Source organism: Quercus robur, chromosome 3, assembly GCF_932294415.1.
Source record: "Quercus robur chromosome 3, dhQueRobu3.1, whole genome shotgun sequence".
Classification (NCBI taxonomy): Eukaryota; Viridiplantae; Streptophyta; class Magnoliopsida; order Fagales; family Fagaceae; genus Quercus; species Quercus robur.
The window spans coordinates 12,860,162-12,882,033 of NC_065536.1; the positions used below are offsets into that span (position 1 = coordinate 12,860,162).

The 21,872-nt window shown below is 34.6% G+C and overlaps 4 protein-coding genes across 28 annotated transcripts in view; all 4 read right to left on the minus strand.

Moving 5' to 3' along the window:
- Nucleotides 1–559: 559 nt before the first annotated feature.
- On the minus strand, nucleotides 560–8,093 carry LOC126717120 (disease resistance protein RUN1-like). 6 transcript variants are annotated; one of them, XM_050418498.1, is made up of 9 exons: nucleotides 5,624–6,839; nucleotides 5,243–5,515; nucleotides 4,060–4,875; nucleotides 2,889–3,960; nucleotides 2,712–2,774; nucleotides 2,373–2,540; nucleotides 1,708–1,863; nucleotides 1,056–1,163; nucleotides 560–893 (listed from the first exon to the last, which is right to left on the minus strand). In XM_050418498.1, the coding sequence occupies exons 3-4, from the start codon at nucleotides 4,663–4,665 to the stop codon at nucleotides 2,923–2,925; spliced, it is 1,644 nt and encodes a 547-aa protein (XP_050274455.1). In that variant the 5' UTR covers nucleotides 4,666–4,875; nucleotides 5,243–5,515; nucleotides 5,624–6,839; the 3' UTR covers nucleotides 560–893; nucleotides 1,056–1,163; nucleotides 1,708–1,863; nucleotides 2,373–2,540; nucleotides 2,712–2,774; nucleotides 2,889–2,922. The 6 variants fall into 6 exon arrangements, with proteins under 6 accessions (XP_050274455.1, XP_050274454.1, XP_050274458.1 ...); XM_050418497.1 differs by lacking the exons at nucleotides 1,708–1,863; nucleotides 5,624–6,839 and adding an exon at nucleotides 7,439–8,093; XM_050418501.1 differs by lacking the exon at nucleotides 1,708–1,863 and having other exon boundaries at nucleotides 2,889–3,917; nucleotides 5,624–6,846.
- On the minus strand, nucleotides 7,384–14,849 carry LOC126719272 (disease resistance protein RUN1-like). Its single transcript, XM_050421844.1, has 2 exons — nucleotides 14,788–14,849; nucleotides 7,384–7,960 (listed from the first exon to the last, which is right to left on the minus strand). Exons 1-2 carry the CDS (start codon nucleotides 14,847–14,849, stop codon nucleotides 7,384–7,386), a joined length of 639 nt encoding a protein of 212 aa, XP_050277801.1.
- On the minus strand, nucleotides 10,092–21,749 carry LOC126717114 (uncharacterized). 20 transcript variants are annotated; one of them, XM_050418469.1, is made up of 11 exons: nucleotides 21,648–21,749; nucleotides 21,183–21,464; nucleotides 20,323–21,069; nucleotides 19,129–20,212; nucleotides 18,621–18,836; nucleotides 17,466–17,891; nucleotides 17,233–17,265; nucleotides 16,005–17,021; nucleotides 15,032–15,219; nucleotides 14,788–14,914; nucleotides 13,876–14,329 (listed from the first exon to the last, which is right to left on the minus strand). In XM_050418469.1, exons 1-4 carry the CDS (start codon nucleotides 21,741–21,743, stop codon nucleotides 19,292–19,294), a joined length of 2,046 nt encoding a protein of 681 aa, XP_050274426.1. In that variant the 5' UTR covers nucleotides 21,744–21,749; the 3' UTR covers nucleotides 13,876–14,329; nucleotides 14,788–14,914; nucleotides 15,032–15,219; nucleotides 16,005–17,021; nucleotides 17,233–17,265; nucleotides 17,466–17,891; nucleotides 18,621–18,836; nucleotides 19,129–19,291. The 20 variants fall into 20 exon arrangements, with proteins under 20 accessions (XP_050274437.1, XP_050274426.1, XP_050274424.1 ...); XM_050418467.1 differs by having other exon boundaries at nucleotides 17,233–17,306; XM_050418475.1 differs by having other exon boundaries at nucleotides 16,005–16,316; nucleotides 16,922–17,021; nucleotides 17,233–17,891.
- Nucleotides 21,750–21,841: 92 nt separating this feature from the next.
- The window catches only part of LOC126719273 (disease resistance protein RUN1-like), a 31,295-nt gene continuing 31,264 nt past the window's right edge, over nucleotides 21,842–21,872 (minus strand). Inside the window, exon 3 of the mRNA XM_050421845.1 lies at nucleotides 21,842–21,860. Coding sequence (XP_050277802.1) covers nucleotides 21,842–21,860 — 19 coding nt within the window. The remainder of the gene's footprint in view (nucleotides 21,861–21,872) is intronic.

Below are 21,872 nucleotides of genomic sequence, written 5' to 3' on the forward strand. Positions count from 1 at the left end.
TTTTAACTGGTAATGACACAGAATTTTTTGCAATTTTTAGATTTTTTTTTTATACAATCAAAAGGAAGGGTTGGTTCAAGTTTCTATTACAAGGCCAGGAGATATTCATATGTGATTTAGAAGCCAATTTAGCTAAAGCCCTAGCCTCAGTTAGTGCCCTTGTTATGAATAGCAAAAAACACTGCCATCCACTGCTTCCGTGAGTCAGAAGTGATTTTATTTTATTTTATTTATTCATCAAAGAAGCCTTCTCAGTACTCACATGTTTTGATTACAGCTTCTCCTCATTTACTTCTTGTATTCCTTGATGATTCTCTGAACTTTTTGACCGCATGCTGAGGTTTACAAAGTTGCAGATTTTCATTTATTCTCTGATGAGATATTTCAAACACCCAAGTTGGATATTGCATATCCCCAATTATCATCAATCCCCATCCAAAGAGCATTGTTGTCGATCTCCACATTTATGTTCAAACAACTTGATCTATCATTCCAACTTTCATTACCATAACCAAAGCACAGATTACATACAACAATTTAGGATCATTTCTCAATGTCATCAAATAAATGCATATATGATTGCATAAATACCACCTATTAACAAACAAATAATTTTCCTCATTTTAAAAATATGATTTCACAAGTCTTTCATTCTTAGTGCCACCTGAATAACAAAAGCACCAGAATATTGTATTTACTTCTTAATATCTCCTCACATCCCAACAAGCACCTCATTTTTTTTTTTCTTTTTAAGGTAAGGCAAGTCGTGTGTTAATAAGCTTTGCCCGAACTAAATTGAAATCTGACACATCTTAATGCTATGTAGACACCGTTATATTGAGTACTGCACAAAACCCACAGATAACTTAACCGAAACATAGATGCTGCTTAATCTGCATATAAATAATAAGAGGCCATTAGCATCTAGAAATGGGAAATGCAATTCAGTTGCGTTTACAATTAGAAATCTAACAAGAATGCTTCATGTTGCTTTTACAATCATTCTTCTAACGTCTTCATAACAAAAAAACACAAGAGCGGGGATCTAGGATTACCTCAATAATGCTGAAGACAACACTTGGGCATCTGTTCCCAAGAACTGAGAATGTCACAGTGTAGAGTGGAGACATAAGCTGAAGTCTTATCTCGCCCCATAACCGTATCTGTTAAACAAATATGAAGGAATTTAATAAATTTCACACCCCTACACAAAACAAAAACAAAAGAGAGCATCCAGACTTCAAATCCAAAACAACACACATGTATCTCAAGTTCCAGTAACACTTCCTAAGAATCCCATATTACTGGCTACCATTGTGTTCTGATTCCTAATACAGAAATCATTACTAACTAAATAGTATTGCAGTCTTATTCCAGAATTCAGAAATAGTTTCCACTGAATCAGAATCAGAGCAGATTAACAATGTTCCACATGATCCAGTGCACCGGGCTTACTTCTAATATTCCAAGTGAAAATTCTCTTGTTAGCATTTATTCTATCTACTTAGTCAAGCTTGGCATATCTAGGAGCAAGAAAATATCGAGGTACACCTTTCAAAATCACCTTACAGCTGCATTCTTTCTTCAGACCCTAAATCTCAAAAATTAAGAAAAAAATTTTCACTATAGAACTGCCTATTCTTGAACCCCTGTAATGAATAAGCCTTCGATTTATATTGCTCACCAGGTACTTTAACAATGTTTTACCTCAAATAATATATTGAACAACATCGCATTGTTTCCATGACCCTCGTATACAGAGAGAGCCAAAAATTGAACTCCCTTTCATGCTTTGGCTCCAAAGAATCACATATGCCCTTGTTCATATTTTCTTTGGTCAAATAAGAACCTTCTTTTTATTCCCTGCATTAGCATCAACTACCTAGTCAACTTGATGTTCTAATATCTCTACTACTCAACATCCTGCATTTGATAGTTTTAATTTTACAATAATTCAGAGGTTTTAAAAGCCTTATTATGGAACTGCCTTCAAGAAAATAACATTCACCTATATACCAAAACAAAAAGGCAGATATACATAGAAATACGTACATATATGCATGTGTGTGTCTGTGTAAAAGAGAGAGAGGGTATCAGACTGTCGAGTTTGTAACGATTGAATATATTTAGCTAGATCTCATTTAACATAGACTCCATCTCCAAACTTCTTTCCACTCCAATAGCTGGGTTACCAAGTAATGTAATTATGTAACTCCCATCTAATTCCCCAAAACCAGTTTCCAAAGGACACATGATTACTAAATTAAGCTCATTCTCATAGAAAATAAACCAGCAGAACACATAGAGCACAAGACATATACATAAACTTTAAAAGCATTCAAACAAAAACAAACATCACATCTCAAATATACCATTCCAAGAGCTCGACAGGACCCAAACCAGGCTTCACTTCCTCCAAATTTCCTGAAACCTCTCCAATCTAGCAGTCTTGTTCAACCAACCTCTCTCCACCTCACCTTCCCCTGATGAAACTCACCTCAGTACCCCTCTTCCATCATAATGACAATCCACACTCCACACTAAAACAGTGGAAAAAAATTGTTAGTTCAAAGTCTAAAAAGTTTTAAATGAAAGAAAAGGCCTAGGAATGAGCTCTAAGGCAAAAAACTTATGCAGAGAGTGAATAAAGAACATGTTCCACCGGCAAACAGTTGACTCAAAGTTAGAATAATTTTGAAAAGTTTTTTTACCATTAAAAGAGAATGAACTCTGCATGTCATTTGCAATTGTATTAATACCCCTCACGCATAAACCTGTTCATTTAGAGAGAGAGAAAGAGAGAAGTGAAAAAGACACCCAAAGGTTCAAATGAAATAATGCAACTAAAGAAAATTATTTGAAAAAAAAAAGTCTTAAGAGTACTTTACCTAGGCATATTTCTTCATTTTTTTTTTTAATTTATCAAGATCTCCTCATTTTCTTTGATCTTGTTCTATTTTGGGTAGAGTGACTTATTTTTGGTATTTCTGGTTCACCAATTGGCATATCTATAATCCGACTGTCCGAATTGCTGGACCGCACTGAAGTTAATCCCTCCGAATATGTAGAGCCCAACTCTTTTGAGCACAAGCCATGCTCTTGAGCTCCATACAAACATATGCAGCTCTTGGCTACTAAGAGCCTCTTGCTGCTGTTGCTGTTATGGAATTTTCTTGCTTTTAGTAGTTGTCGACGAGAAGTACTCTGGATTGGGCACTGGGTATGGTACAGTCTGCGTAGGATAAAGCTGGGACCTCGGTTAAGAAACGGTCTGAGTCGTTGGTGCACAATCCTCTTTGAAATTTGATGGTTTTGTGGTTGGACCAGTTCATAGTTTTCACTGATGATAATGGAATTCTGAGGATGACAAATGCATTCCACATGGATGCCCATCCTTGCAATGATCGGAGCATTTTCTCCGCCAGTTTTACTAGTCCAATTAGAGATTTTACATGAAACTTCAACAAGATTCTGATCACCTTGAAGCAAGTCTCGAAATTCCTGCTGCAATTGGCTATGAGGTACACCATAAAACCACAGATGACCACACTCCAAATTATCAAAGAGTCTTTGCCTGAGCAATCGCTTATGACCATTGATGAAAATGTCGACAACACAAATATAACTGTATGTATCTGTCTGCCTCATCCCATCTAGACAAAAAGCTAGACACAGGGCAAATGTTGGAAATTCTGGACCAATCCTGAATGATATGGAACCATTGACACTCTGATGGTTGAACTTCTTTGGAATCTCATTTCCTGGTAATATAATCTGAAATTCGCATCTAGGGTCATCTTCAACATAATTTTGTGACACATTTATAGGGTCATAGAAGTCAGTTTGAATGATAGAAAACTCAGTGGGGGAGAGCCTAGTAGATGATTGTGAATCCAGTAATATGTCACCTTTCACACCTAAACATGTCATAATTTTTGGAAGCCTTAACATTCTTCTAAACTGCATGCAATTAGGATATTCAAGAAATTGGCATTTAGCAAATCTAGTGAAGTATTGGAAAGGTAACAAAAAATATTTTGTATAAAGAGAGAGAGATACCTGAAGCAATAATTTTTGTATTGAATGTGAATCTAACGAGAAGCAGTTTGATGCATCTACTTCTCTTACACTTTCTGGAAGCTTTGGAATTTCCTCAACAAACATACAATCCCTAATTTCAAGCCAATGTAACGAATTGAATCTATTAATGCTTTCTGGGAGGCTAATATCTTTGCTCCATATGGATAAACGTTTCAGCGAGGGTGGGCAACAAGAAGTCAAAATGAAATCTATTTCTTCACAATTTTTAGAACAACAAAGAAATAGGAAATTCAAGCTCCGAAACCCATAATTGGAAAATCCACCATAGCTCAGTGCTTGTCTACTTATCTCCACGTCCTTTGGAAATTCGACGCCACCAAAAAGATAGAGTAGGTGAAGATGCTGCAATTTATAGATGCTACTTGGAAGATGAATGGAGCAAAAATTGGAACTTAGGTATAATTGCTCGAGCCCAATGAGATTCCCAAATGATGGTGGCAACTCTCTAATAGCAGTGTCAAACAAATCTAAAACCTTTAAACCATCCATTTCTTGCGGAATATTGGGAAACTTCTCAAGCCTTATGCAACCAAAAAGGCGAAAATATTTTAGAGATTTCATCATGAGGGAGCTTGGCAGAATTTGAAGTTCACTACAATCTGTGAGGTCCCACTTTTCAAGCTTATCAAGACGTCAAACCGACTCATGAACTTCGACTAAATTTCTACATTCACGAAGATCCAATTTCTTTATGTTTGGGGTGGTGATCGATAAGTCAGGCAATTTTCTAATGTAATGACAGTGACTGACATTCATAGATGCCAAGCTTCTCAGCTGTGTCCATGGGGAAAAAAAGCCAAATCAAAATTTGGCCAAAACAGAATTTTCTTTATTGAGAACAAACTTTAAAATAGGAGTAAAACTTATTTTCTTTTTCCACTTTGTACCTTAATTTCCCCAATTAATTAAATTCAATTATGTGGTCATACATATCAATGAATTATAAGCTTGAATTTTAACTTCTTTAGAAAAAATAGCGTCGTTTTTGTTGCATTGGTTAATACAAAAATGTGGATGAATTCAATTGTAAAATCTAAGGTACAACACCAAAAGATAATACCTCAAGAAAAAGTTATCAGTTTTGCCTTTAAGATATAGTTTATTAAAGGAATAAGCTATAAATAAATAAAAATTATTATACCTCTAGAAGCTTGTCCAATATAATGTGACTTTGTGGCACATTGAATGCAATGAGTCTGTGGGGACAAAAAGTGGATGGCAGGGAAGAGAAAGGAAATCTGGGCCAATCAATCAACCGTAATCCATTGGGAAGATATTCAAGGTCTCCACAAAAATGTACATTATCAACTATAAGGAATTTGAGATTTTTCATCCGTTGAAGACATTTAGCTTCTAATTTCATCTTTGTTGGTCCTGGCGAGCGTAACATTATGCCTCGAATTTTTTCTGACCCCTAGTTGGAAAAAGCAATGAGTGAATTAAATTATACCCAAAAAAAAAAACAAAAAAATTCATCTACCCAACAAACAAAAGGGAGAAGGTGAAGGGAATTAACTTATACCATATTTTCAATTACTACTTCAAGAACATCCTCATAACACCATAGCCTACTACGTCTTCCAAGCATTTGCGGGGATTCTTGTCGAACAATTTCCCTACCCATTTGTTGTATCAAGTCATGCATAGACAGTGCATTATATTCACTTAAAGTAATGAGTGACTTATCAACAAGTTTCTGAATACCAAAAAGTGGGTATAAATTGCAAGCATTTAGTATATCTACAACATAATTCTTGTCAAGTCCCTTGAAGAAACATGCAATATCAAGGAAAATATCCTTTTCATTTTCATCCAATCCTTCATAACTTATTTGGAGTATTTTATGAATATCATTGTTAGGAATCCTTTCATACTTAGATAATGCACTTTTCCATTCTTGCGTAGTTCTTCCATACAATTCAGCACCCATTATTTCTAGAGCTAATGGAAGGCCTTTCGCGTAATGAATAGCTTGGTATGCAAGTTCCAAACAATCTTCTTTAGGTTTGTTTCCATGGCAAGCATGCATACTAAAGAGTTCAAGAGCTTCGTCATTATCTAATTCCTTTACCTCATAGGTTGAACAACCTTTTCCAAGAGTAGCTAGCAAGTGTTTGTCTCTTGTTGTGATAATGATTCTACTTCCAAAGGCAAGCCAATCACATCCTCCAAGCAAATTTTCTACCTGAACCCATTTATCCACATCATCGATAACTAAAAGAATCCTCTTACAAGAAAGTCTTTCCTTTATCACATTGATTCCTCGAAATTTGTTTCCCACCTTCAAATTTTTATCCCCTAAGATCTCAAAAAGAAGTGTCTCTTGTAGTTCAATTACACTAGCATTTGTCCCTGACTTTTCTTTAACATTCTCTAGATAACTAAATCCTTCAAAACGATCACAAATTCTATTAAAAATAGCTTTTACAATTGTTGTCTTACCTATTCCACCAGGGCCATAAATCCCGATCATGTGAATATCATTCGACTCAATATCTGAAAGTATGGTCTTTACACGATAATTTACTCCAACCGGGTATCGAGCAACAAATAATGGTGTGCAATTCAATTTAGAATTTGAGATCTCCTCAACAATTCCTTGAATAAATTTGAACTCACTGCACCAATCATTCAGAGAGCATATAGGCATGCGATGAGTTTGAATCTAAAATAAAAATAAGAAGGGATAAAATGGTGGGGCCCACACTTGAATTTATTGATAAGATAATTTAAATATAGTTTTTTGTTTTGCAATCCATAAAATAGTGGGGTCCACACTTGAATTTATTATTTGACTAATATTTTCTAATTACAGTTTTCCAAAAACTGTATCCTATTTTCCTGATTTAGAATAGGATTTTAAAAATGACTAAAGGGGTATTTTAAGTATACAGAAAATGTTTTTAATGACATAGTTGTAAATAAATTGAAAACAATAGACTCCACTTAACTCTTTTACCTCTTGAACTTATCTTTATCCCAAAAAGAATTCTTTATACTGTTTTGAAAACAAAAACAAAAATTCTCCTACCACCAATCAAGCCCTTAATGTGTATAAAAATTACTAAGTATTTTTTTAGCACCAAAAAAAAAAAAGTTTTTAATTTTTTAGATACATAGTTGTTTAAATTTTTGATAAATTTGTTTAAAGGTAATTCAATAACTTCAAAATTAAAATAAATAAATAAATAAATAAAAAAGACAAGACATCTGACGATGTTCCCCTAAATTTTTCTAATCAGGGTAAAAAATTTAGCAATAAAATTCAGAAATCAGCGGTCATCACAAAGCCATTAAAACTAAGAAATCAGCACAAGAATGGTCATTGAATACATACCCATACTGGTAATGCCAACCAGATATATTGCCAGCTTCAGTTAGAGCTTCTCTCCACCTTTGAACCTTGTTGTTATCCTTGACTTTTCCATGCTCAGCCAGTGCTTCCCCGAATTTTCCCTTTTGGTTACGAACTTCTGATGGATCCACATTGTAGAAAACCGGCCGCACCAACTGATCATTCTTCTTACACTCAACAATCTTGGCAAGTTCATCCAAACACCAAGCGGAGGATGCATAATTTTCAGAGAAAACGACAATTGAAATTGTTGAACTCTCTATGGTTTTGAGAAGTTGGGCAGAAATTTGTTCTCCTCTTGGGAGATTATCATCGATGAAGGTGCGAATACCCCGCCGAACCAAAGCGTTATACAAGTGGCCTATAAAACCAAGGCGGGTATCTTCACCTCTAAAACTCAAGAAGACGTCAAAGTTCATGGGTCGGGGGGTGAAAGAGGAAGATGAGACTTCATTGCCGGTCACAAGAGACATGGGAGATATAGGAATTGATGGTTGGGATGACCTGAAAGGAAGAGGAGAAACTGAGAAAGAAAGAAATGGGATTTGGAATTGGAAGAGACGACTGACGAGAGGAGTAGTCAGTTTGCAAAGAAAAGGAGCGTCTGGACGCGTGTTTAAGCTGTCTAAGCACACCGTTCATGAGATGACTTTTTATTCTATGATCAATTCTCAAATCACATATGATAATGTCAGCTTGGAAAAAAAAAGGGTGTAAAATAAATACCCAAGTTAAAAATGTTTTTGTTTTTCAAAAAAAGAAATATTAAAAATGTTTCTTTGCTCTTAAAAAAAAAGTTCAACACGTTTTAAAAAATTGGCTTATCTCCCTTATTGTGGAACCTCTTGGAAATTTGGGAACAATATGAGAGAATGTATCTATTTGTTGGAAATTTTTTCTTTTTATTTTTTGATAAATGTTAATGGATGCTATAAGTCCATTTGTTAATAGGCCAATTTTAGAAATTTTTTTATGCGAAAAGAAAAAAAAAGAAATTGACTTTTTAGACTGCTTTTTATATTTCTTATAAAATTAATATTAAAATTTTCTTGGAATGATTCATTAACGAATGACATCCTAGAAATTTATTCAAATTAGCAAATCAATAAAGTGCTCATCCAAACGTAACTATGTTTGTCAAACATACATGGCTACATGGTGATGATGAAGCCATCTGCTGTAATACTAATACCTTCAATTTTTTTAATTTTCAAATAATATTTGAAAATTAAAAAAAAAATTGATAATTTGTTCAACTCAAAGCCCCACTAACAGAAGAAGTGTCATTACTCTTTAATCTTGTAAGGTTTCTTCCATCTAACTAGTCAAGCATGGCATATCTGGGTACACTTTCCAAAAGCACCTTACAGCTGAATTCTTTCTTCAAATCCTAGTCCTCCAAAATCAAGAAAAAAAATGTTTTGCTATAATACAGATTCTTCTTAATCCCTTCTTAAGAATTAGCTTTCAATTGTTTCGAAGAAAAAAAAAAAAAAAAAAAAAAGGAGAAGAATTAGTTTTCAATTTATATGGTACACCGGGTACCTTAACTATATTTTAGCTCAGTTATTGCATTGAACAACATTGCATATCTTCCATGATCCTCATGTACAAAGACCCAAAATTTCAACACTATGTTTCATGGGTTCTAAAGAACCACATATGCCCTTGTTCATGTTCTCCTTGGTCAAAGAAGACCTTTTTTTCCTCACTGCATTAGCATCAACTATATACTGAATAGGATGTTCTAATTGCTCTACGACTCAAAATCCTCCATTTGATAGGTCCAAATTTTGCAATAATTCAGAGGTTCTAAAATCCTTTTTATGGAACAGCATTCAAGAAAGAGAGTATCAGATTGTTTCCAATCTTTATATTTCAAGTAGCCTCTCTAATGCTAATACCTTCACTTCCTCCAAATTCACTGAAACCTTGCAGTCTTGTTCACTAGAGTAACGGCACCAATAGTGGGAGAGAGATTGAGTTGGTTAGTTAGTTAGGTAGTTACAATGGAGAAGTGGTTTTGAGTGGTATTGATAAGGAGAGAGATGGGAGGAGCAGAGAGAAATGGGTTTTGGGTGAAGAGGCACTGAGGCAGGAGTAGTAGGAGGGATCTGATGGGAGATTAGGGGAAAAGAAGAGAGGTAGGGTGGGGAATTGAGGAGTATGGAGAAGAGAGAGAGAGAGGGGAAGTGCAGTGGTTTTGAGGGAGTGGGGAAGAGAGAAGGGATGACCATGCCAAGGGAATGTGGACATTCTTGAAAAATGTAAATACTGGTGTCCACATTTTATATATGGTGTGCAAGTATGTGGACACTGTTAGATGTGAAGTAATAAGCAGTTTATTTATTTTTTGATAAAGCCAAAAGGAAGGGTTGGTACAAGCTTTTATTGCAAGACCAAGAGATATTCATATACAATTTAGAAGGAAATTTAGCTATAGAACCCTAACCTAAGTTAGTACCCTGTTATGAGCAGCAAAAATACACACGCAGCCCCTGCTTTGGCAAGTCAGAACTCAGAAGCATCTTCCACTATCACTTTTATTCATCATGGAAGCTTTTCTCTTCCGTGCAGATATCTTCCAATACATTACTTGCAATCAAGAGGACATGGAGGGAGAATTCTTTAAGCATAGCTGTGAAAAGAACCTTTTTTTTTTAAATGCAAAACATCCAGCAGTCTTCTTTGCCTAATGTATCACAACTGAAGAAACTAGAAACAGTTTTTGAAATTTTTCCTCCAACTTGGAGAAGTTTTCCAAATGGTGATCACCAATTGCCAATTTTCAGGAGCTGTGCACACCCAGACAGACCCCTCTGGTGTTTGATCTTAAGCTTGCAATGCCTGAGCTGTTACAAAAGCACTGGAGTACCTGCAAAATAGAGGCTTAGAGAGCATTAGGAAAGATTGCATAGAGCTATCTTTTTCACAATTTATAAAATCTGGTTGCTTAAATAAATCACTATTAAGAAAGTGTATTAGAAAGAAAGGTCAATAACTTTTTGCCTTCTAGGTCTATACCAATTAGTAACCATTCAAACTTCCCCTGACTACTTAGTACTCGCATGTTTTGACAACATATGGATTCTCCTCAGTTGCTTCTTTTATCTCTTCCTTGATGACTCTCTGAACTTTTTAACGGCATGCTGAGGTTTATGAAGTCAAAGATTTTCATTTCTTCTCTGATGAGATATTTTGAATACCCTAGTTGGACATTGCATATCCTCAATTATCATTAATCCCCATTAGAAAGGCATTATTGTTGTTCTCCATTTTTATGTTCAAACAACTTGATCTGCCATTCCGACTTTCATTACCATAAATCAAGCATAGGTCATAAAAAACAATTTAGGAACATTTAGCAAAGTCATCAAAAAAATGCATATATGATTGCATAAATACTAACAAACATATCCCACATTTGTGAATATGATTTCACAACTGTCTTTCATTCTTAGTGCCACCTGAATAACAAAAGCACCAGAATACAGTAAATACCTCTAATTATCTCCTCACGCCCTGATAAGCCTCCCCATTTTTTTTCCATTTTTATGGTAAGTCATGTGCTAGCTAATAAGCCTTGCCAAAATCTGTCACGTTTTGATGGTACACAAATACCATTATATTGAGAACTACATGAAACCCACTAATAATTTAACCCAAACATGGATGCCCCACTTAATCTGCATAAAAATAATCAGAGGTCATTACCATCGAAATATGTTGTCCTACAATTAAAATAGGAATAGACTCATATCGAACAACAAGGAATAATAAAATAAAGTGATTCACATTTTGATAAAGATCAAGATTTATTCTAAACTTCCATCAGAACCCACAGCATCTACATCTTAACTTAATGAATGAAACTTCAAAAATAATTTTATTCATATACATGCCTTCCCATGCCTTTTTCAATGTGTTAACAACTCAAGCCTATGTTCAGGCAAGACAAGAAAAACTATAGGAGAATATCATGCTTTGTTTTGTTTAACAATCCAAAGTTTTGCAACAATTTGATACGATTCTAAGGAAGGAACAAAATATAATTTATAAAATGAAATAAAACACACACACACACACAAAAAAAGAAAAGAAAAAAGATTGCACTTAAGTTTATCTAACACTGAAGAGAGAGGAAAATAGATTATGGCATATATACTCTAAAGAGTACTCTTAAAAGAGCAATCTTGCTTAGCTTTGACAAATATAATTTCTGACAACCACAATGTCCACGTTTGTTCATTCATTACATTCCAAACATAGTTATAATGCTGACAAATGCCAGTTGGGAGTGGAGTGAGTTGACAAGAACTGAGAATGTCACTCTTAAAAAGTGGAGAGACATAAGCTGAAGTCCATCTTTTCCCGTAACCAAATGCATTACAGTTAAAGTTGTTAAACAGATACAAAGAATTTTCACAAATAAAAACTAAGGAGTAATCACAAATATATATACCATAGAATCATTGAAACTCATAAAATACATTACACATACTCGATGCTTGAAAGAGGAAGAGGAAGTTGAAGATGAGACTCCTTTGCTGTTCATAAGAGCTAATAACGGGGATTGAATTCATGAGAAGATCTGAAAGGCGTATGTAACTTTAAGAAGATAACTTTTCTTTTTCCTTTTCTTCTTTTAATAAAGTAGGATTGAAATTGAATGCTTTGATCGATGTCTTAAAGGTTGAAAATTTCCCTATGGATACAGGCTGAATGTGAAATGGCCCAATAAAATCGTTGATATGACTCGGTAGAAATTTCAGTATTCATTGTGGCCCATGAACGAATTTACAATGAAGGGAACGGAGCCAATTTTCCGAACAATAAAAATAGAATTTGAAAAATAAAAATATATACATATATATTGATGCTCCTGTGTTTTTGTTTTTGCTTCTTTTTTTTTCCCAAAGTTTTACACTTAACCCAATTCAGGGTTTATTAAATTTCCCATTCAAGTTTCAAAACTATTTAGGGATATCAAAAATAAAACCAAAATACAATCCAACCAAATTATTATACAAAATTCAATCAGCATTTTGAAAAAACAAATACAATAATTGAGGATCTGATGTCTTTGGTAGCCTATTTCAATTGTTTTCTTTTTCAAGGAAATTTGCCATTAAAATATGAAATAAATAATTTTTTGTTTACAGTATTATAAAGTACTAAAAATATAATTTGTGATCTTAAAAAACAAAACACAAATGGATTACTAGTTATACTTTTTTTTTTTTTTTTTTGGGTGAAAGATTATTAGTTATGTTATGTACCTTTCATTCTCCAAAATTTAACCTCTCAGAAATCTTATTGGTAGACTCTCATTTTACCATATCACCTACATATCCCACCATTACATGCTTATATCAATCATGATAACTGCCCCTCTCTTTTCTTTTCTTTTTTTCTTTTGATAGAATGATAATCACCACCTTAAGCATTTTAAGTTGTCCAAATGCAATCATACAACTTCGTTTTGCCCATCCCTAATTTTTGCTTAAGGATTAATATCATAAAAATTAATGTACATGGGGTCCTTTTGCCATTCACTCAAAACCCAAGAGGTCTTTTTGCAATCTGGCCTTAGTTTTTACATTTTGACTTTAGGGATTATATTTATAGGGCAGGGCTGAGACATCAGACATGACAATAACCATCAATAATAAAGAAATTCATTGTATTGAGTTATCTTGACATTTCTTCATTTTTAACCCGCTACAGAAAACAATTGGACCATTTATCAGTTGAGCTTACAATATAATAGTAGTGGCTGCCCCTGTATATAGGATAAGGATTGAGATAGGAATAAATAAGCCAACCAACATAATTGCAGAGAAGCATGAAGAAAGGACAACTAGAATATGAGTATTCTTTCAGGCAAAAAATTATACTCATATTGCTCTTTGCCACCTATTATTTTTATAAGTTTGCATTAACAAATTGCAAACTTATAAAAGGGATAGGTGGCAAAGAGCAATATTGGATGATGCATAGAATCTGCTCCTTTATGAAGATGAGGTTTGAGGAAATTTGAGTGTGACACTCTTGTGTGCAATTTAAGAAAATCAGGTCAACACAATTTGAAGAACACTCACAATTTTCTTTCTTTTTTAGAAGAACTCTACTCACAATTGATTCCTGTAGAAATTAAAAAATAATAACTTCAACATAGATTTTGTATCCTTTTTTTATTTTTATAATCTATAAGTGAACCTGAACATAGACTTTCATGGTGTCTCCCAGTGCGAAGAGATCAGAAGTTAAAATGATGTATAAAGTTCTACTTCCAGATTGCAAGCATTTTCTTTTATCACTTTTTTATGTTGCTTGTTCTTTTTGGGGATTTTATGGAGGGATTTGGGAAACGCTGTTAGAAAGGGCCATATGCATCAAGCTAAACAAAGAAACTAGTGTTTTACATGTTGACCCTCATTTCATTAACCTATTCTATCAATCATCATAGGTTACAATACATGTTTTATAAAAGTAGGCAGATAACATTAGTACAATATCACTACACTAGGTTACTGATCTGGAGACCCCAATGTCATTCAATGCCAATAAGTTGATCAGTTCCTTTGATTACATATATATTTTGACATGTACCCTTGTTTTACCAACTCTTCCAAATTGGCAATTAGCTATGTTGATTATTATCAACCTAAGACAGAGCTAATAGACTATAAACATTTAAAAGATTGTCAAGCAGATTGACATTGTTCCACATGATCCAGTGCATGAGACAGCTACCTACTTCTAAAGTTCCAAGCGTCAACACTGTTCAAGTCTAAACTTCTCTTCCATCCACCAAGTCAACCTTGTTATATCCTAGAGCAAGACAATATGTGGGTACACCTTTCTCCAATTCTGCAAGGTTACAACACAGAGCTTAACAATTTGTGTTGCAGTCAAGCCTTCCAAATGGAGACGAGGAAAAAAAGAAAAAAGAACAACCCTGAAGAGGTTTTGCTATGGAAGCACTGTGCCGAATAGAGGCATAAGTAAAAAAAACTGATTTAGAGAACAAAACCCAATTCATATTCAAGTAATTGATTTTTCTAACGACATTAAAATTAAAAACAAAATTTCTACCAAGCTTATAATGATGTGTAAATAGATAGCGTATGTCCAAATCCAACTTGAGTAAATTACTGTCAAATAATGTGTCTGAAGGGAGAAAATGTGGCTTTTATCTTCTTGGGATGAAGTTTATAATCATAAGCCCAAACCCACCTAAAAAGCTACATTAACTAGAATGGACATATAGTTAATTTTTTTTTTTAAATTTGGCCGGTACAACGAAGAACCCTAGCCTCAGTTAATACCTGTTATGAACAACAAATAACTCTTGCATCCCATGCTTCAGCAAGTCAGAAGTGTCTTCCATTATCACTTCTAATCTTCAAGGTACCTTTCCCTTCTTCAGCAAATAACACTTGCATCCTCCAATATCTGACTTTAATCAAGAGGAGAAGTTAAGAAAATCCTCTAGGCTTAGCTCGAGGAAAAAAAAAAAAATTTGAACAAGAAGATTGCCAAATATCTTAGTAGTCTTTTTCTTTTCCCTACTTGTGATTTGACCACAAAAGCTGGCATGCCACCCTGGCCACCTCGGCCACCTCCCCATCTTGGAAGAAGCTTGCCAAAACCCATTAGCGGTGATCACCAATTGTCAACTATCAGGAGCTGTGCACACTCTTAACAGGCCTCTCTGGTCTTTCATCATGAGGTTGCAAAGCCTGAGTTGTTCAAAAGCACTGAGTACCAATAAAATAGAGACATAGAGAGCATCAGTACAGATTGCATAGAAAAGAGTGCTTAAGTAAAACACTCTTTAGACAGTGCATTACAATTTTCTGCCATCTAGGGTTACACCAACCAGCAAGCTTCCCAACTCCTCCTCAATACTCACATATGTTTTGACTACAAATGGCCTCTCCTCAACTACTCCTTGATGGTTCTCTGAACTTTTTGAGAATATGTTTGGGCTTACAAAGTTGTAGAATTTTTATTTTTCTTTTAGAAGATTTTGAGACTCCCAAGCTGGATATTGCATAATCCCAATTACAATCAATACCCATCCAAAGGGCATTATTGTTGATCTCTAATTTTATGTCCAAACAACTTGATCTATCATTCCAACTTTCATCACCATAAATCAAGCACAAATCAAATCCATTCTTTGTATAAAACTCCATCTGGACTCTCATTCAAAATGTCATTTTTTTAAAGAGAGCTACTAAAAAATTGTCCTGTTCAATGTTCACTGATAAATATGAATTATGTTCTAGAACCTATGTTATCTACTAACATTTTATTTACTTCATGATGACAGTGTTAACAACCTATGTAACCTAGTAACATTTTATTTAGTTCATGACAACAGTGTTAACATCATTCATCAAGGGAAAATATGTATGTGAAATAGGAAAAGTGTGCATGTGCACATCTGTGCTGTGGGGTACTCTTTAATGACAGTCAGAGGAAATGAAACAGGAAAATCCTTTATCCTAGCAACATTATTGATGAGAAAGCACTGCACCTTGATACAAGTTATCCAAAGATATCATTGGTGGTCACTGTTTGGTAAATTTCATCACCAGTGAAGCCATTCCGAATGGGGAGATCCTTTACTTCCGTGTAATCTTCATTAAGCTTAAATTTTGATCTTCTAGTACATCTTTGCCACTCATAATGCCAAATCTTCTACTGCATGATGCAACCATCTAGGACAAAGCTTGAGCATTGCATGTAGGACCAATCTTATTCCTTCTATGCAATTGCTCTAACTCAAGGTTAATATAATAACAGTCCATGAGAATCACTACTAGCAAATATTGGTCATCCTCTTCACCTACAACTTCAAAATAACTCCCATTACATGCAAGAATTTATTCTAAAGGGCACCAAAGCAAAATTGGAACAATTATATTGTTTCCTATAGTTACAAAATCAATCTCCAACATTACTTGAAATGGGGAGATTTCAGAGTTTTTAAACGACACTTTCAAGAAAACTAAATGCAGTAATTGCACTATCTTGAAATTAAAACTTATGACAACACTAATTAGTCAAAGTTTTTACATTAACTTATACTAGTGTAGTTTTCACATGGCCTTCATCTATAATTATGCAGATGGTCATAAAATATCTATCGAGTCATAAATTGAACGTACCAATCCTTTCAATCTATAGGTAGTGTTGAGAGAGAGGGAGAGAGAGAGAAAGAGATCATCAGTCCTAGCTCATAGTCCTCAATGTCCAGTGAGTGACTTTAGTAATTTTTCCTTTCATTGGTGTTGCCATTTCCATATATCAAAAACAAATATTTGAAATTTGGGAGAGTTCTATTATGGTATGTTTATTCATGAGATCTTAATTTGAAACTTATGAGAGTTATATGAAATTTTATACCTTCAGAAGAATTCTAAAAAAGAGTAAATATGGGGAAAATCTCACCAAATGTTGTAGCCTGTTATAGGCTTGTGAAAAGAAAATCTTACTAGCACCATTACATGCAACCAATCTTGAACCACTTGGTTATACCCTCCAACAGAAGCTGGATTTCCATTAATCAAGCAGAAATAAGCATAATTATTAGTTCTATGACATCAGACTTTGGATAGTAACGACAGAAAATGACAGATGCAACTGAAAGAATGTTGATATAGTAAGTTAAGGAACAACACAATGAAATATGAATATATAAGCAGACAATAATATTCTTTGAATTATTTGGGAAGCTCTCAATTCTGAAACAAAAAATATACCAATCATCAAATTGAGGTCTTCATTGTTGAAATCTGCATTGCATGAAGAAATTCTGCATCTTCATTAGAAATCCCTTCAACATATATAACAGCAATTTGTAACCAACTCGGAACAGATTAATTTCTATGAGACCAAGCATCAGGATGCAACTGGATTTTTTTATTATGTATAAGTAGCACAATAGAACAACAAAATAATCTAAAGATACAAGAGTGGATAAGTGACAATTCACCTTGGTTTAAGAATCCTAGACATAATCTCAGTGGTTACCATTTCTCCTGTTTCATCCCAAGATAACCCACTCTATTGAAGAACCTTTATGTCATTATATTGCCTTCTCAAATGATTGTATCTATGCCTGAGAGCATTTAACCATTTCAGTCCCATTGAACATCTTGACCATTTCAGTCCAAGCTTCGGCAACGAGTCCATGACCTGCTTTATTCCCTCCAAGTACCTGTTTTCATGACAAATCAATGAGGTAATGATCCATTGTTGATGTCAAGCTCATTCTCAGACATTCACTATCGGGAATGATAAATCTATTGGGTCCCAATAATCTTATTATGGGGATAACTATTCATTCATCAAAAAATTTCAAAGTTCTCTGTACTTGAATGCACTTAACTTGCTGGGACAAGGCTATTCATTGTAATACCTAATTGGTGATTAGCTTTATTCATTAAAAGCATATAATACTTCTTGAAATACACATCACCACATGCTAAAACATAACCAATATAATTTAAATCAGTCATACTGCCTTTAGATCTTATCCAGTTAATAAAGCAACAAATTAAAAAAAAAAATTACAATTACTTCTAGAAACAATCAGAAAGGAAAAAAGAACATCAAGACCACTCCAATCAATCATGAATAACCTTTTACCTTTTTTTGTGTTATTGGGCAGGGGGATTAAAAATGTTAATTTTTCCCATAATAAAGACAAGTTTACAAAACATGTATTATCATTAGGTACTAGTTATGTTATAATTGGCTTAGGTTACAATAAACTATAAACATATTACTGATCCTTGTGCAAAGCAGACCACAGTTGACTGGCCATTAGTATATAGATTTTGGAGATGCTAAAAAGGCCATATTTCTTCAAAATATATTAAACTCTTGTGGGAAAAGAGTCCATCTATGTTTGACATGACTTATAATAAGAAATTGGGTGGGGGGTGGTGGGGTGTGTTTGGTAGCTTATGACTCTATCTTGTTTTTAAGCATGCTTTCTAGATTAATAATAATAAATAAATAAATAAAACTTTTGCATAACCAAATTTATCACTACCCACAGTAGGATCAATATAAGCATAATCCTAATATCAACATTTCAATGCCAATGATAAATGCAAAATTATGACATGATATAAAAACACACCTATATTCAATTCTTGAATAGCATGATATCACCAATATCCACCAAAAGAAAGGGTCTAGCAATGAGTTCTAAGGCAAACATCTTAAACAGAAACCTTTTTCTCCTTTTTTTTAATCACAATGATCCTCCAGGGAGTGCCAATCATTTACATTTTCAATAAATTTCACCAACGCCGCTGCCTTGTTCATCATCAATGGTCCTCCAGGGTGTGCCAACCTGTAAGTTTTTAAATAATTCAATCAAATTCCCGAATTAAATTTTTTTTTTTTCTACTTTACGGGTAGAGAGGAAAAAAAGGGAGATGGCCAGATGGTTAGAGCTCCTGTGCTCCACATACATTGACTGCAAGCTATTGACCATATTGAAGAAAACAAACCCAAATCATACCAGAAACAGAATTGTTGCACCTCAACGAAGGTTAAGCAATCAAAGAAATTATAACTAGTGAGGTATGTTCTGAATGTTTCAATGTAATAACAACCGCAAAAGATATAGAACAAAGACATACAAAGGAAAACAGTTTCAATGTAATAACAGTAGCTTGCCATGTTTTTCGAAATTTGATCAGGACGTTCTCCTTTTCTTTGACTGTGAATACTGATCACCAATGGTTTGAGTCAAATTCCAAACCCAAGTCAGACCCATTTTTCACATCCATTGAAAGCTCTGAATTAGAAACCGAGGATGACCCGCCACCATTCATAGCACTTGAGATAATCCGACTTTCCAAATTGCTCGAATGCACTGAAACTGGTCCTGCTCAATATGTGGAGCCAACCTGCTGAATATGTGGAGCCAACCTCCTTGGGAGACCAACAAAAGGTTTGAGCTCCACACAAACATTTGCGGCACCTTGCTACTAAGAGCCTTTTTTTGTTGCTGATTTTTCTTGCTTTTAGTAATGGTTGAAGAGAAGTACTTGGGGTTGGCCACAGGGTACTACGGTACTGGGTATTGTACAGTCTACGCAGGATAAAATTTGGACCTTTGAGAAGAGATGGTCTAAGCCGTTGGTGCACATTTCTCTTTGAAATTCGACGGCCTCGGGGTTGGATACAATAGTAGTCATGGAAGATACTGGATTTTTGAGGTGGAGGACAAATGCATTGTACATGGACTCCTATCCATTCAATTTCACGACAATATAAGTACGAATCATGCATTGGAGGAGTGGTTTCACAGAAGATCTTAACAAGATTCTCATCACCAAGATTGAAGCCCTCAAATAGTTCCTGCAATGAGCTACAAGAAAAACTCATGTCCTCATAAAGCAAAAACTTTTCAATCAGTATGCTTTTGGTCGTTTGTTTACTACCATTGACGGAAATGATGGCATGACAATAATATTGCAAAGGATAAGTTGAGTAAAAAGCAACACAGAGAGCAATTGTTGGAAATTCCGGACCAATTAAGAATGATATGAAATTTCCATTCCTTTGATGGTTGAAACAACTTGCAAACTTATTGTTGACATATTTCTTGCCAAATGGGAAAGCACTTGCACAGGATATTGTAGTAGATGAGGGAGTACTGTGGCTTGTCACACCTAAACATGGTGGTAGATTTGGTGGAACCCCTATCAATTCTCCAAACTGCATGCAAGTAACGAATTCATCAAATTACATCTTAGCAAATCAAGTCATGTAATATTTGGAAGGTAACAAAAACTGTTTCTAAATAAGTTTAAGTTTAAGAGAGATACCCAATGAAAGACCGATTTTAAACTCAGCGGAGTAGGCCAAGTATTTGATACAGTTAAACATCTTAAACTTCGTGGAAGCCTAGGAATTTCCCCACTTGCAATTTTAAGCGAAAGTAATCTCTCACATCTGCTTATGCTTTCTGGGAGGGTAACATCTTTGCATAAGAAGACGTCTAATGTTTTCAATGTGACGGGGCAACAATAATTCAAAATAAAATCCATTTCTGATTGATTAGAAAAGAACCTAAGAGTTAGGTCTTTCAAGCTTGGAAAAACATATTTGGAAAAGCCTCCCAGAGAATTGCACGGTGGCTGTCTATCAATCTCCACATCCCTTGGAAATATGAATTCGCCATAAAGTAAGAGTTTCTCTATATGTTGTAAATTATAGATGCTACCTGGAAGACGACATGGCTTTTCATTTTCACTCGTTCCAATATACAACTCCCTAAGCCCAATCAAATTCCCAAATGACAGATTTTGACAGCTAGGATACTGTTGGCCAGGACACCAGCTGGTACAACCCCATGTTATCACCTGATAGGTCCAACGGCCAAAGTGAAACCCATATGGTTCCCCCACAAAAAGCCTTTCAAAACGCCCCACGGAGTCTTCAATCTCAACTAAATTTTCACACCCAGTAAGAAACAAATCCTTTATGTTTGGACACATTGATAAGTCAGGTGTTTTCCTAATGAATGGACAACATCTGAAGTCCACCTCTGTCACGAATTCAAGTGCACGAATCTGTTGAAGAAAAAAAATTTCGAAATTTAGAAGTATTTATTAAAAAATTAAAAATTAAAAATAAAAACTTTAAAAATATATAACAATTTACAAATAAATACTAATGACCATACCTGCTTTAATGGTTCCTCCATTCGGTTATGAGGCATTCGGAGCACAACTAGTTTTTTAGGACAAAAACTGGATGGCAATGAAGAAAAAGGATATGTATCCCAATCAAGCAATCTTAATCCACTGGGAAGATATTCAAGGCCTCCATGCTCAAGGAAATGTACATTATGAATTATTAGGAATCTCAGATTTTTCATCTTACGAAATATTTGTGCCTCTAATTGCACCATTGTTGGTTTTGATTCAGGTGACCGCAACATTATGCCTCGAATTTTATCCGATCCCTAATTGAACAAATTGAACAAAGGGGTAAGTAAATCACCAAAAAAGAAATTATAATTATTAAATTTTAAACAAAAACCACATTGAGAATTTTGAATTTTCTTCCACATTAAAAGGGATAAAAAAAAATGTGATTATGACTTTCATGTGAGAAAAATGTAGAAAATGAATCAAAACAACTTTACCATGTCTTCAGTTAGTACTTCAAGAGCCTCCTCATAATTACATAGTCTGCTACGTTGTCCCGGGTTTCCTTCTGATCGAACAATTTCCCTACCCATTTGTTGTAGTAACTAGTAAGTCATGCATCCACAATCCATTCTCTTCAGTCAAAAGACACTTATCAATAAGTTTTTTAATACCAGATTTTGGGTATAAATCACAAGCTTCTAGTATATCTACAACCTCAT

Bases quoted from the DNA above. Each gene is read 5' to 3' on its own strand.
- LOC126717114 (XM_050418480.1), bottom strand. From the start codon at position 21,743: ATGGGTAGGGAAATTGTTCGATCAGAAGGAAACCCGGGACAACGTAGC. The intron at 21,465-21,647 runs GTAAAGTTGTTT...TTGTTCAATTAG, and splicing joins AAGTACTAACTGAAGACATG to GGATCGGATAAAATTCGAGG. The intron at 20,213-20,322 runs GTATCTCTCTTA...ACTTGCATGCAG, and splicing joins TAAAATCGGTCTTTCATTGG to TTTGGAGAATTGATAGGGGT.
- LOC126719272 (XM_050421844.1), bottom strand. From the start codon at position 14,849: ATGGAAGACACTTCTGACTTGCTGAAGCATGGGATGCAAGAGTTATTT. The intron at 7,961-14,787 runs GTATTAACTGAG...TCTTCCTTTCAG, and splicing joins TTATTTGTTGTTCATAACAG to GTCATCCCAACCATCAATTC.
- LOC126717120 (XM_050418497.1), bottom strand. From the start codon at position 4,665: ATGATGAAATCTCTAAAATATTTTCGCCTTTTTGGTTGCATAAGGCTT. The intron at 3,961-4,059 runs GTATCTCTCTCT...AATTGCATGCAG, and splicing joins TACAAAAATTATTGCTTCAG to TTTAGAAGAATGTTAAGGCT.